Here is a 15701-nt window from a genome sequence, read left to right on the forward strand (position 1 = left end):
AGCATTAATGTAGATATACAGCTGCTATCAGGTGTGATTATGTTATTGGCTATGAGATGACAGTATCACGGTCTGTTCTGAACCCACTGCTGCCATCATTAAGGGAAAAGGGAGAAGTGGTGAGAGGTGAAAAGTAGCTCCTCATTGAGGGTCAAATTTCCACATTGCCAAAATTCTGAGTGATTGACCAGGGCAGATCATTATCTCAAATGTGAAGGAGTTACACATACACCCAATCACAAGTAACATACCATGTTCTTTTTAATAAAATAAAAATGTGTATTCTCACATGTACTGTAGGGATGTTATATAACCAATGTCTCCCCATCAACCACACATGCTATAGGGAGAGGTGATTGAGCAAGGCTTATTTTCATGATACAACACAAGAGGATGTATTTCATGCTATTCACATCCATTGCGTTTTTCTATTCAATTCCCGGACTGTCATGTGCCTACTGGCTTTAGCTTGGACCTCTGATTTGATCTCTTCAGAGTCCAATTTGACCAAAACTTCTGAATATGACAAACAGTTCAAGGTGACATTCTGTGAGGAAAGAAAGCAGCCATTTATTAAGATGACCAATACACACTTAACCACTCAGAATAACAACACGAAGCAGACAAAAGACCTACACAATTAAACACTATACGCACATATAAAAATAGTGAATTTGCTAAAAAAAATTGGTCCGGATAGCAGGCTAACGACAGTACCCAGTTTTGTAAAGTTAAGATACTATATGGTCACATAGAATCTCTGCATTTAATACCCTCTAAAACATTCAGAAATCCAGTCTTAAACCTGCAACTGACACAGCAAATTATACACATTGAAATGAAGAAAATAGGTTTTGTTTCCATGGTAAACAATCCATAAGCATAGAAATGCTTTATTTACAAACATTGTACCAATCCCATTAACAGACCAAAAAAAAAGTGTCAAACCTGATCCAAAACTCCTGTCAAGCAAATCATATTTAATTGTATTGTAGTGTCATCACCACCACATTGAAATACTGACTTGATTTCACTAAAATGGTTTATGAATGACTGCCACTATGTTAAAGCTTAAGTGCAACAGACTGATATTCATGCATATGTAACAACCTATGTTACTCTGTACAACAGGTGTAGCAAGAAATGTAGAGCAGAAATTACACAGGTGTCATGAGCACAGTTACAATCTTGTAACTAAAAAGCAGACTGCCTTTTAGGGTTCTCTCAAATGAAACCAAATATTGGAGCTACATGATGCTGGCTAGCTGGGATTTCATTAATAACTCCAGCCTGAGACAGGAGACCATCAAGCCAGTATAAAGCTATTCAGGGAAGCCTGAAAGACTCATCAGCTCCTCTGTGGCCAGTCAGTCAGTGAACCGAACTGCATGAATCGGTATTACCTGGCTTTGAACCCTGCTGCAGAAAGAGTAAATCACCCATTCCAATAGGAACTTGTCTTTCTTGCAGATAACCTCTCACCCACACACTGTAATACTAAACCCCTTAAAAGGAAAATCAAAACTAATAAATAAAAACGACAAAAACTGATCCCAAAGTTCTTCTGCCTTGTCTCACGCTCATCACTCCTCTAAAGCGGAGCCTCCGTCATGTGTTCCAATGGGATTACCCCATAGAGCTGTACAGAGGCCTCTCAGGACTCTGCCTCCTCCTGGTCAAATACTGTAGTAGTCCATCCAGGCCTAACAACAGGAACGCATCTAGACCTAACAACAGGAACAGATTAACGTGACATCTAGATTTAATTAACAAAATACATATACTTTTTTCAAGATGTACAAAGATGAAACATTCTTTTTTGAATCCATGTTGGTTGGTTTTCAAGGTAATTTAGCCTTTTAATCTTTTTAGTAAAACGCACTCCTTTCTCCAGCTGTGCTTGCAATAAGGCATGGTGAGAGGCGAGCGCTTGAGTCATGAATGTGAAGAGACATCAAAAGGGAGGCAGTGGAGGAGAGGCTACACAGCTAGAGGCTGTTCTCAGATCAGGTGTTAACAGCTCCTACTCCTGGGAAGAGCTGCTGTGTGCGGCTGTACTGCTTCTGCCTGCCGCCTTGCGTTCATAATTCACCAGTCTCTGTCCAACCAGGTACCTGGGAAAGAAGAAAAAGACAGTGTCAGAGAGAAATACCATGCCATGAAAGGATACTGGCTACAAAAGTGTAAAAATGCCAACAAGTATGTCCTCAGAGGCTTGGAGACGTTATTTTATGATTTGTACTGGCAACTATGGTGGTCCATTGTAATAACGGAGACTTTGTGATGACAGTCAGACATCCGGAAGACATTTGTCAGGTCAGCATTGGCAATAAGTATAAGTCATAAGTGTGGTTGTGCTGAGCTTAATGTCAAGGTGCTCACTTGTCATTCTTAATGTGTTCGTAAAGGCGCTTAAATTGACGGATTTGGAAGGAGAGGATTCCCAGTAGCATGACGACCATGAGCAGGAACGGGTAGATTCTCCTCTGCACCAAATTCTGCATCTCCATGGTAACTCCTGCAGAGAGAGCAATCAGAGGATCATCCCTTTAATTTGCTCACTTATAACAGCGCTCTCTCGCTCGCTCACACACACACACCTGAAATCCAGAATTCCACTCATTAACTGATATTTGCCGTACCTGGGGAATACTGAGCTACGATGGGGACGATGCCAGCAGAGATGACATAGGGCACACAGAGAGACACCAGTAGCACACAGATAACCGGAGCAGCCAGCTTACGGATGATGAAATGGAGATCAATGTTGCGAATTCCGTTAGCGTACACCTACAAGAGGAAACACAAGGAAGTCAAAATGATGCCAACACGTATTCAACATGAATCTGAGCTATATCATGAATGGCATCTTCAGAGTAATTAAGGTAATAATAATAATCATAATAAAATGCAATCTTGTGGGACCGACCTGCTCGATCACTGTTTTCAGCCACCACTGAGGACCCATCAGAGTAATGGCGGCAATGATTTTGGCATGGAGCACTCCGAGAGCCCAGTCCTGAAACAAAGCACAAAACAGTAGTGTTGGCTGCAGTTGCCTCTTGTTCTGTTATCCAATTGAGGCAATCTAACGACAGCATCATACATGTTTTAGGTGCAGTTTAAAATCTTAAGATGCCCATTTTCATCTAATGTACTGCAATCCCATAACGGTATATGGACACTGGTGTTAGATGAGTGGTCCTTACAGTACCTGCCAGGGGTAGAAGAGTGGTGTCTGGTCCAGAGGCACCCTGAGAGGGGCTACTATGACCATCTCAAACAGCAAGCCCAGCAGGAGAGGGATGGCGCCAGCCAGCAACACAGCTACGACCACTGTCTTCAGGATCTACAGTGCAGTACAAGGCAACACATAGGGCTAGAAACACAGGCCTCTCCTAGACACCTACAGTGGGTGTCATTTTACTGAGCCATCTTGAATTTGTATTCTGGTTCAGCCTATGTAGAGGACATTCATCACCCAGAGCCATGCAGTCACAAAGGAGGTGAGCCCTTGCAAACTAACATAAAGCACAGTGTAATAGAAACAGCATAAACAATATGAACATACAGTACTTAAATCTCTCTATGGGTCTTTACATGTCAATATATCTGTTTTAAACCATCTTCACACACTAGATTTTGTTGTATAAAAATCACATAATTCTCCTTCTAATTCAGTACGTGGGGAAAAACAAAAATAGTTATGAAGACCAATTCACTCATGACAGATGTGGGCGGTGGGTGTTGCTTGTCATTACCGTGTTGCAGAGCATTACCATGAGGGTCCACTCCTGGACCTTGAGTAGAATGGCCCTCCTGCCCTGGGGCATCCAGGACAGCAGCACGGTGATGACCCTGATGGACAGCCAGCACACGTATAGGCCGCACGCTGCCGTGTACAGCTCGTGGATCTTAGCACTGCCCGTCCAGAAGGACATCAGGTACCGGCCGGTGAATACTGTAGCAGGGGGCGGAGGGGTTGAGACAGGGAGAGAGGGTGACAGTAGGTGAAAGAGGAAGACAGTGGAGTGGATAGTGTAATTCAGTGAGTGACTGAGTGGGTTGTGTGGACTATACAGAAAACTCACCTGGCAACGTAAGGCACGCCAGACTGGCCACTAGCAGTGTCACACACATGAACACGATCAGGAGCACAATCTAGAAAAACAAGAATACACTACATTATCATGCTCTGAGAAAGAAGACAAAGATGGCTTAGAGGAAACAAGTGAAGAGTCTACTGCTGCAGGATGATAGTCATTATATTATCATTGTATTATAAACAGGAGAGAGTGATCGTCATCAGACCACTTGACTTTTTCCACAGTTACGTTAGTCTTATTCTAAAATGGATTCCCCCCCCCCTTTGTCAATCTACACACAATACCCTATCATGACAAAGAAAAAACATTTATATAAGTACTCAGATCCTTAACTCAGTACTTTGTTGAAGACCCTTTGCCAGCAATCACGGCCTTGAGTTTTCTTGGGTATGACGCTACAAGCTTGGCACACCTGTATTTGGAGAGTTTCTCCCATTCTTCTCTGCAGATCCTCTCAAGCTCTGTAAGTTTGGGTGGGGAGCGTTGCTGCACAGCTATTGTCAAGTGTCTCCAGAGATGTTCGATCGAGTTCAAGTCCGGGCTCTGGCTGGGCCCATCAAGGATATTCAGAGACTTGTCCCGAAGCCACTCCTGCGTTGTCTTGGCTGTGTGCTTAGGGTCGTTGTCCTATTGGAAGGTGAACCTTTGCCCCCAGTCTGAGGTCCTGAGTGCTCTGGAGCAGGTTTTCATCAAGGATATCTTTGTACATCTTTCTCTCGATCCTGACTAGTCTCCCAGTCCCTACCGCTGAAAAACATCCCCACAGCATGATGCTGCCTACACAGTAGGGATAGTGCCAGGTTTCCTCCAGATGTGACGCTTGGCATTTAGGCCAAAGAGTTCAATCATGGTTTCCTCAGACCAAATAATCTTGTTTCTCATGGTCTGAGAGTCCTTTAGGTGCCTTTTAGCAAACTCCAAGCGGGCTGTCTTGTGCCTTTTACTGAGGAGTGGCTTCTGTCTGGCCACTCTACCATAAAGGCCTGATTGGTGGAGTGCTGCAGAGATGGTTGTCCTTCTGGAAGGTTCTCCCATCTCCACAGAGGATCTCTGTAGCTCTGTCAAAGTGACCATCGGGTTCTACCCAGATTGCTCAGTTTGGCTGGGCGGCAAAAGAGACTTGGTGGTTACAAACTTCTTCCATATAAGAATGATGGCCACTGTGTTCTTGGGGACGTTCAACGCTGTAAAAATGTTTGGGTACCCTTCCCCAGATCTGTGCCGACACAATCCTGTCTTGGAGCTCTATGGACAATCCCTTCGACCTCATGGCTTGGTTTGTACTCTGACATGCACTGTCAACTGTGGGACCTTATATAGACAGGTGTGTGCCTTTCCAAATCATGTCCAATCAATTGAATTTACCACAGGTGGACTCCAATGAAGTTGTAGAAACATCTCAAGGATGATCAATGGAAACAGGATGCCCCTGAGCTCAATTTCGAGTCTCATAGCAAAGGTTCTGAATACTTATGTTAGCTAGTATGTTTATTTTTTATAAATTTGCAAACATTTCTAAAAACCTGTTTTCGCTTTGTTGTAATGTAACAAAAAGGGGTCTGAATACTTTCCAAATGCACTGTATGATAAACAGGTGAGAGTGATAGTCATGTCTCACCCTAAAGGTGAACTTCATGGGCCGGTGGTAGGGCTGGACACCCACAGGGCCTCCCTGCTGGAGGATAGCCTGGTGGGCAGCGTGCAGCCCCTCAGGGATGGCGTTGTTATTCCTCCTCTGCTGGTTGTTATTGGCCTGCTGGTCTGCATCATCGTCATTCTCCTCCTGGTCACCCAACAGGTACGAGTGGAGGTCTCTGTGGCACAGACAGCACGGTTAACATGGGGTTTTCTGAGATGAGACCAAGGATGTGTGTCAGTCTACAATACCTCAACTCTGGGTTTTTACCTTGGTTTTATGTGAGAACGATGAGCCTGCATTAACAATATCACAGTAGAATAATGATTTCCAATGTAAATGATAAACCGCACACAGAGTCTCTAGTGGTATGTTGTTGTTTGTGTGTGACACTCACAGCAGGTATCCGGCGGTGACGGTCCAGGCTCTGACCAGGCCTTTGAGCCACTGGCGTGTGTGACCCTGTTCCAGCAGCGCAGGCAGAACCACCTGCAGCAGCAGCAGCTCCAGAGACAGCTCACTGACTGGAGCATCACTGGGAGATGGAGACCGTCAACACATCATCCAGTCAACAGAAACATTACCATCACTCACAACAGTACATTAGAGGGGTATTTGTTAGTTACTGAAGATGTTTTTGTTTTGTTTTTATTACTAAAGAGGCATGCATTAATGTGGCCCATGGTTTGTCCTCTGGTAAATGCAAAACGGGAGTCTTGGGCCGTAACAGCTTTATTACATTACTATGAGCCAGGGGCTTAAGTCAAGTCATTCTAGGCCCCTAGATGTACCTGTACAGCATAACATTGTATGGGAGGAAGGCTGGGAGGATGAGTTTGATCGTCCTTATGGGAAGCCACAACATTAGCAAAACTATGGAGCCAAACACCACCTGTGGAGAAAGACAGGAGAAACCCAGTGTTACTGGTTCTGTACATGTCCTGTCCAGACACCCACAGATATGGCATTTAACATTAGACAAGAAAAAAATGAGTTGCGACTTGCGACTCACCACCGATAAAATGAATCTTCTGAGATGTCTGTATATTGGCAGGTGAATCATTTCTTGAACAGGATTAAAATCGGGATCGTTCAGGTTTCTGAGAAACCATAAAACACCGGGTCTCAGCACCTAGATCGAAAATTTGAAACAGATCAGCCATGGGGAGATGTATATAGAATAATTCTACAGCAGAAATATCATGGCAAATGACAGCTATGAAGGTATGAGAGAAAACCATCTCACCTCTCGCAGTAAGAGGATGAACGAGGCAAAGTAGAAGACGTAGACCATCCCTACAAGCCAGTGGAGGAACATGGTGGTGCCGGGAGCAGAGTCAAAACTCAGCTCTCTGTCCTTCAGAGAGGCATCAAACATCTCCTGTAACACAGAAAACAACTTGGTTTCTAAGTGATTTATCAATTATTATTTCGAAAGTAGGAATCATTGAAGCAGAAGAACATGGTTGGCTTACCAGTGAGCAGATGTCGAGCCACCAGCCACAGATGAGAGGGAATACACCGATCTCCACGACTACCAGCAGGGATACCTGGTTAATTATAATATCAATAGTTATAATAACTGGTATTTATTTTATGGCAATAGAAGGCAGATTGGAATGTAATCCCAATTGCTATGTAACAGTTCAGAACATACGGAAGATAAACACAATATTCTATATGTATATACTTCTGAGTCCATAAGACACAAACTAGCCATATACCAGTCCAGCTTTGCATTCCCAATCATGGGAGAAATCATTATCATAATTGTAGATACCTTGACAACAATGTAGCACACTCCTAAAAGGTGTCTGGATCTTTGAAATCTCACCAGCGCTGCCAATCCCTGGGATTTTTGTTAAGGAAGACACACGAATACATACAGTACAACACAGGTAGTACATCATGTCTATTACAGACTGAAACTAGGCTATAACACTTGTGTGAGAGACACCAGAGGATACATGGCACAGTATTAATAGCATGGCCAGGAGGATGTAGCCCACGATGGTGGTGATGAGGCCTTCGAAATGGGAAGCCCGCACCTGCAACAGGAAATTACACAATCAAAATAATCTTATTTTCTTCGTTCTGCGTTCAATGGAACGAGTCATTCAGATTCCAAAACAAACTTCACAAAATCAATTCATATAGATTTGAAATAAAATCTATATGGTTACACGTGTGAGAAAAAATCTAAACATTTAATTTAAGCTGATACTTACATTTTCCTCAAAGCCAAGTCCCACAACTGTGAAATGACCAATATGATACGGGCAGAAAGCTGAAAAAAATTAACAATACAAGTCAGGTGTTCGAATATTTCTCTTTATATTGTTTATTCATCAATTGCACATTCTCTTAACATCAGTTTAAGGATACATACCGAACACCAGAATGAAGAGTGTGTTTAGTGAGACCACCCAGAAGACATGCTCCTAAAAAAGAAAGAACACAAACTGAAGACTTTCTCAAAAGGGTGTGCTATTTCATCAAACATGGGAAAACATCAAATGCTATTTTTTCTCCTCCAAGAATGAGCTACTTACCAGGAAAACCAAGGAGCCATCAAGACCGAGCATCTGTGATTAAAAAAATCAAATAATTCACTCTAATTTTCAAAGACACAATGACCAATGGGTATAACACAAATAGGCCTGAGGGAATTCTAAGCCAGACTCACCCTCTCCCATGTTAGCTCCTCTGCTGCCCGGTCCCATTCCAGGGCATTCCAATTCATGTCATCTACAAAGAGAAAAGCATCACCTCACTCACTGACACCAACTGTGGAACATACTTTGACAAACAAACAGATATCGCCAACAGATTAAAGTCTATGAAAAATGATCAAATATAGAGAATATGATGTTGAATACTGTTAAATGCAAATGCAACATCCTTAATAAGCCTTTGAATAAGGCTGTATTAGCTTAGCACCTTGGACCTTTATAGCCTGAGTACCAGTCTGTTTGTGCTATTAAACCAACTCCTGGTCACTGACAATGAGCAATGGTGTTGGCAAAAGCACAACATAACTGTGACCATGCTAGAACCTTTCCATTCTGAGGTTTGTACCTTGTGCTCCATTGTTGGCATCCGCTACATCCTCAGCCCCAGCCTCGTCCTCCAACTCCATGTCCTCTGCCGGGTCCATCTGGATGTCGGGGACCTCAGCCGCTGGACCATTGTCCGCCGGGGGCTCAGCTGCAGCAGGAGCAGGCTGGTTTTCAGCTGCCCCCTGCCCAGGGGCCTGCTGATAGGGAAAAGACATGGGACATGAAGGTGGGGGCAGGTAGCTCCAAAACATTAGAATAGGTGGTTAAGAAAGAGTGTATTGAGTGCTCAAAACACTCAACTTATGAAGTTGCACTAAATGAATGCTACCATTATTATATCATTATGTTAAAGAGTGACTTGACAGTGAGATTTTTGGCTACCTCATTAGGTTGTGGAGCTGGTGCATGTTGAGGCTGCTGCTGCTGATTCTGCTCCAGCCACTGGGGGGCGCCACCGTGAACAATCTGCTCCCGCAGCCACACCAGACTGATGAAGGCGCAGAGTGTACACGTCACCACGAAACAACCCTGCAAGCAGTCCGCCAGCAAGTTCTCTCTGTGGATGAAGGGACATGACAATTGTCTCACGATGAGTCCGAATGTTATCTGCTAAATGACAAAAACATTTGTTCATGTTTTTACAGAGTAATGTTTTGTACAGGTCTAGGAGAAGAAGAAAAAGGAAAAACATACGTAGAAAGCATATCTAATGGCAGGGTGAGGAGTGAGCTCACAGAACCGGTAAACAGACACTTGTAGATGCGACCTGCGGGAATAAGACAGTTGGTCAACACACAGTTACAAAGGGCTAACAATGGATAACTTGCTGAACAACATGTACCACCAGTCTGTTTTAGGACGTTTGTACTTACATGCTGTGAGAGGAACCACTCCCAGCCAAGCAAAAGCCACTAGTGTGTAGTGAAACCAGTATCTAATAGCTGTGCCTACACTCGTCAGCAACCCCGCAAATATGTCCTGGACAGGCAGCCGGGAAGGCATGTCTGGAGAATAGACTGGAAAAGAACAGAGGAAATAAAGGATCAAATAGGCTACTTAATTTTCACGTACTCAAATGCCAACACTCCTTTACTGGTCCTAATTGGGTCCATTCAGAACTAACAAAAGCTTGCATTGGATCAGACTAGAGGTTATCCTGAGATTTGTCAGCAGTTGCCTGGTCAGAAAACTGACCATTTTCTATTTGTATCATGACAGACTGTCTAAAGGACAAGGATAAACAATCTAATCATCTGAGAAAACCACAAGAAAAAAATATTTCAAAAACAAGATATTAATAATCTCAAAACACAAGAAGTATGCTAATCTCTTGCTAAATCACTCACTATGTGAATGAAGATGGCAGACAGACTCCAGTAAGAGAAACAGAGCAGGCTGCTGCATGCACATTAGCTTGAGCCACACTTCCAGAGAAATTGATTAGTTTAAACAGGGCTGCGTGTCTGTCCCCTAGACCTTTACTGTATGACAACAACCCAGGGCAGCTCACAGCTTGCCTGGCTACCCAGACTCATTGTTTCTGCCAAAACGACACGCCTGCAGACATTTGTTTCTTCTCCACAATGAGTCTGGATTTGACTCCCTCCCAAAGCCAGAACACACATGGGTAAAGTTTTGAAAATTCTTTATTGTCTTTGATACTCTGATTGGTTAGACTATCCAATTTCTGACTACTTTGTTTTGTACAACGCCCCTCATCACCACAAACGACTTCAACGATAGCAGATTCAGACTAGAGAACGACCGATAATCATCCGAGCCAATATATCGGGCCGATATAAACTGCTGCTATGCTAGCAACCACACCGCCTGAGCCATGAGCACCGCACAATGCTGAAGAATGTCTAGCTGAAAAAAAATCAGCAGCAAGCTAGCTCATTCTCCAACAGAAAGGTGCAGTATTGATAAATTGACCAAAATCGAACTGCTGTTGCAAATATTAGTTTAGTTAATTTACTAATAATAAGGGATTGTGTCAACGTGCCTGGACATGCATGCAATAAGCAAGCTAGCTAGCGACGTGTTAGCAAAGATTACGATAACTAACCCTTTTATCTGTGGTGTTAGCTAGATAAACATGGTGCTAAGATATCAGATAGGCGCTAATAGCCAACATAGCTAGCTAACATTAGCTATATACTGGTGTCCTGATCTGACCAGCCGCAATCGTATCCATAAATTGACAGTCGGATTAGATGATTGTCATAAAAGGGATAGAATGAAGTGTTTTAAAATACCTAAATAAAAAGGTTGGCAATAGGGTTAGCTACTTAAGAATCTAAATGTTTATGGACCTTTTGAAACTATCGGCCAATTTGAGTCAAATAGAACGTGCCTTGACGTTTCAGATTGTTTCCTACCCTCGCTTTCCTTGTTTGATATGACATTTGCTACCAAGCCATAAATGTGCACCTAGCCATTGAGTTAGTTCTCATAGTAGCAGAAAACAGAACCAAGTGATATGAGCGATGGAGTGAGATGAGGAGATTTGAAAGGGAGCGGAGCTACACCCTCGCTCTATCAAATCGTAGCAGTAGGATCAAGTTACAACCCGCCCATTTCTTGTTAAGATAGCTGAACTAGCCAATTGAGTTGTTCCGAATTTCACCCTGGCAGCTGAGATGTCTAAAAATGTGTACTAACAGCTGAAAAAAAATAAAAAAATCCCTTTCACTGAAAAAAAAATGCTAGTTTCATAAGCATCCGTGATCACAAATCATGATGTTACGTTGGATCCATTTGCATTGAAAACATGTTATTTTATATTCTCAAACTAACAGCAGTGCCTATATTATATGTCCTTCCATACAGGCTTGACATGCTGGAGCAAATGTTGCTGATCAGTAGGCTAATATAGGTCCCAAATGGAAGGCAAACAGATTATGGTGCTACAGATGACAGACTCCACTGATCAGCCAAAACCAGCTCAATACATGCACACACTCCTAATGCATATGCATTCACCTGTATTGTGAGTGGGACCATGACATCTTAATTTATCCAGTTTATCAAGAGATTTACCATTCAAATACAAGTATTACCATTATGTTGTTATGTAGATACATTTGGTAAAAACAAAGTCAAATGTATTGTTTAATTTAAAAATTGATACATTAATGCATACATGACTTTCTCTGGGACATTTTGTCATCAACATTTCCTAATCTAATGATATTGAATATCGGCCACCTGCCTTCTTGACCCCCAAAAATTCTTCATCGGCCCTAATAAAAATCTTCATCGGTAGTTCTCTAATTCAGACTGAAGTATGTAACAATTGATAGAGCAGCAGAATAATTCAGTGAGTCTTCAGACAAGCTCACAGCCTCACTCTAATGAGAAGTAAATGCTGAATTGAATAGTATGTTAAAACAGAAGGCATATAGAAAGAAATTGAATGACTTACTTGGTGTAAAAGCAAATCTGTGTTTGCATAACTCGCAGTATTCTTTTCTGCTGTGTTTTAGCCATTGTACCAAGCTGTGAAAACACATAGATGGATTATATAAGTGCAGTGTCACATGTGCAGCAATGCAAAAGATAAATTGACAATGCCTAAGGTCAGTACATCTAGCACGGGGAGAGATATAAACTCAGCAAAAAAAGAAACGTCCCTTTTTCAGGACCCTGTCTTTCAAAGATAATTTGTAAAAATCCAAATAACTTCACAGATATTCATTGTAAAGTGTTTAAACACTGCTTCCCATGCTTGTTCAATGAACCATAAACAATTAATGAACATGCACCTGTGGAACGGTCGTTAAGACAAGAACAGCTTACAGATGGTAGGCAATTAAGGTCACAGTTATGAAAACTTAGGACACTAAAGAAGCCTTTCTACTGACTCTGAAAAACACCAAAAGAAAGATGCCCAGGGTCACTGCTCATCTGTTTGAACATGCCTTAGGCATGCTGCAAGGAGGCATGAGGACTGCAGATGTGGCCAGTGCCACAAAGTCACCTATGGCCACAAACCCCCCGTCGCTGGACCAGACAGGACTGGCAGAAAGTGCTCTTCACTGACGAGTCGCGGTTTTGTCTCACTAGGGGTGATGGTCGGATTCGCGTTTATCGTCGAAGGAATGAGCGTTACACCGAGGCCTGTACTCTGGAGCGGGAACGATTTGGAGGTGGAGGGTCCATCATGGTCTGAGGCGGTGTGTCACAGCATCATCGGACTGAGCTTGTTGTCATTACAGGCAATCTCAATGCTGTGCGTTACAGGGAAGACATCCTCCTCCCTCATGTGGTACCCTTCCTGCAGGCTCATCCTGACATGACCCTCCAGCATGACAATGCCACCAGCCATACTGCTCGTTCTGTGCGTGATTTCCTGCAAGACAGTAATGTCAGTGTTCTGCCATGGCCAGCGAAGAGCCCGGATCTCAATCCCATTGAGCACGTCTGGGACCTGTTGTATTGGAGGGTGAGGGTGAGGGCTAGGGCCATTCCCCCCAGAAATGTCTGGGAACTTGTAGGTGCCTTGGTGGAAGAGTGGGGTAACATCTCACAGCAAGAACTGTCAAATCTGGTGGAGTCCATGTGGAGATGCACTGCAGTACTTAATGCAGCTGGTGGCCACACCAGATACTATTACTTTTGATTTTGACCCCCCCCCCCTTTGTTCAGGGACACATTAGCCCATTTCTGTTAGTCACATGTCTGTGGAACTTGATCAGTTTATGTCTCAGTTGTTGAATCTTGTTATGTTCATACAAATATTTACACATGTTAAGTTTGCTGAAAATAAATGCAGTTGACAGTTTAGTATCAGAGTGCATCTCTGGCTAAGTATTACTTTTCCTTAGTAATACTTGGCTCTGATCTCAATCTTGAATGCATCATGCTCTGACTAGAAAACAGTCTGTCTCTAAAGAAATGCCACTGGCCCTGTGTTTGAGTATATCGCCAACACCACATACCATTCTTGGTGGATGAATTTTATACTTCCTGTGCAAACACACGGGTGATATAGTGGCTTGTCCGGGGTTCCTTCAGACCGGCAGACCCGGCATATATCCCCTGCAGAAAACATGGACACGAATCAAAACAAAATCACAGAGAACAGGGTTCTACCAACAAAGAAAAAGGCATGATGCTGATTTTGTATGCAGAAAATCAGACCAGCTTTGTTATGAGAAACCGTAATGTGCAACTTGCATGATAACAACCTTGCAGATATTTCAGTGATCTCAATACTCTTTATGTAAGGGCTTTCCTTTGTAAATAGTCTGGGTCTTTTGATTAACTTTACATTCAGCAATGAATCATGCACATGCTTTACTTGTCACTGACACCAATCAAGTGAGTGACAGTACTAATGTAATGGGTGGGTGGGCACATACTGGGAGGGTTTGCAAACAAACATTTCAATTCTATCATGTTGCTATTAAGTTAGTTCCCTAGCTAGCTATGTTGATTGTATAATTGAGTACTACGCCACTATTCTATTGAATCGACATTTAACAAGAACGTGTAGCAGTGAAGTTAGCCCACGACTAATGTTAACTAGCAGTCACGAATGTTGGTTAGCTATATCTCGGACCTAGTGGTGAGTGAGTGGATGTAGCTTAACATAGTTAGCTTACTAGCTGACGTTAACGTTAGCTACTACACGCAGGTAGCAGAATCGACAGAAAGAAACAGTTATTGTTACATTTCCACAAAACAGATTCCTTGAGGGCCAATCAAATGTGTGTCACAACAGGAAGTTAACTAATACTGTAACGTAAATTTAATAATATGGGTTGACGAGCTTGCTAGCTACCTTCCTCGGCGGTGTCCATCTTGAATGCTGACGCACACTGTCCTCTTTACAGCCAGCACAACACGAAACACCGTCTGACTAGTTGGTGGAATGCCCAGCTGCCAGCGAAATAAAATAAACATAACATCTGAAAATGATGTTCGATTCGAACACCAACGATCCCCGGAATACAATGTAACCTGTCTATTTGATTCCCCGTTGTGACACAATGAAGCTATTTATTGGGCACACTTCATCATGGCACTGCTAGAAGGCAAGACTAGCTACGCTAAAAACAGAAGTGCACAGCAACTATTAGTATGCTTACGGTATTGAAATACGTCAAAAGAGTATACTACTTTTATTCCCAAAATAAACATTCAACAAATACGTTTTAGGACAGTTTAAGTTCATATGAAGTCAAATTAAATAAATTGTTGGTAATGGTAGTGACGAATGCACGAAGGGGAATTTGCATACATTTTTATCACAATTATTTTTAATTATTTTAAATACAGGTACATCCAGTGGTGTAAATTACTTAAGTAAAAATACTTTAAAGTACTACTTAAGTCGTTTTGGGGGGTATCTGTATATTACTAGTTATATTTTTTACTACTTTTACATTACTACATTCCTAAAGAAAATAATGTACTTTTTACTCCATACATTTTCCCATATACCCAAAAGTACTCATTACATTTCGAATGGGGTTGCAGGTAGTTTAGCGGTTAAGTGCAGTGGGCAAGTAACTGAAAGGTCGCTGGTTTGAGTTCCTGAGCCAAATAGGAGAAAAATCTGTTAATGTGCCCTTGAGTAAGGCATTTAACCCTAGTTGCCCTGGATAAGAGCGTCTGCTAAATGACTAAAATGTAAATGAATGCTTAGCAGGAGAGGAAAATGGTCCAATTCACACACTTATCAAGAGAACATCCCTGGTCATCCTCTGTAAGCAAGAGGGTCAGATCTGCTGTCTAGCTAACATGCAATTTTTTGTAAATGATGTACCCAGTGGTGGAAAAAGTGCCCAATTGTCATACTTGAGTCAAAGTAAAGATACCGTAATAGAAAATTACTCAAGTAAAAATGTAAGTCACCCAGTAAAATACTACTTGAGTAAAAGTCTAAAAGTA

General features: G+C 42.4%; 1 protein-coding gene across 2 annotated transcripts; it reads right to left on the reverse strand.

Moving 5' to 3' along the window:
- Positions 1 to 236: 236 nt before the first annotated feature.
- LOC139550730 (E3 ubiquitin-protein ligase MARCHF6) lies at positions 237 to 14873 on the reverse strand. Of its 2 annotated transcripts, none has more exons than XM_071361839.1 (26): positions 14590 to 14873; positions 13745 to 13844; positions 12229 to 12302; positions 9674 to 9817; positions 9495 to 9567; positions 9183 to 9357; positions 8821 to 8998; positions 8429 to 8490; positions 8295 to 8327; positions 8132 to 8183; positions 7971 to 8029; positions 7710 to 7790; positions 7523 to 7591; positions 7218 to 7292; positions 6989 to 7123; positions 6755 to 6874; positions 6534 to 6634; positions 6140 to 6277; positions 5725 to 5920; positions 4092 to 4161; positions 3780 to 3961; positions 3215 to 3349; positions 2930 to 3019; positions 2643 to 2790; positions 2383 to 2518; positions 237 to 2114 (listed from the first exon to the last, which is right to left on the reverse strand). In XM_071361839.1, the coding sequence occupies exons 1-26, from the start codon at positions 14606 to 14608 to the stop codon at positions 2024 to 2026; spliced, it is 2736 nt and encodes a 911-aa protein (XP_071217940.1). In that variant the 5' UTR covers positions 14609 to 14873; the 3' UTR covers positions 237 to 2023. The 2 variants fall into 2 exon arrangements, with proteins under 2 accessions (XP_071217940.1, XP_071217939.1); XM_071361838.1 differs by having other exon boundaries at positions 3762 to 3961.
- Positions 14874 to 15701: the final 828 nt, after the last annotated feature.

This window comes from Salvelinus alpinus, chromosome 23 (assembly GCF_045679555.1).
Source record: "Salvelinus alpinus chromosome 23, SLU_Salpinus.1, whole genome shotgun sequence".
NCBI classification, from domain to species: Eukaryota; Metazoa; Chordata; class Actinopteri; order Salmoniformes; family Salmonidae; genus Salvelinus; species Salvelinus alpinus.

Bases quoted from the DNA above. Each gene is read 5' to 3' on its own strand.
- LOC139550730 (XM_071361838.1), bottom strand. The intron at 4,162-5,724 runs GTGAGACATGAC...TTGTTTTTCTAG, and splicing joins CCATGAAGTTCACCTTTAGG to ATTGTGCTCCTGATCGTGTT. The intron at 3,962-4,091 runs GTGAGTTTTCTG...CCCCTGCTACAG, and splicing joins GGCGTGCCTTACGTTGCCAG to TATTCACCGGCCGGTACCTG.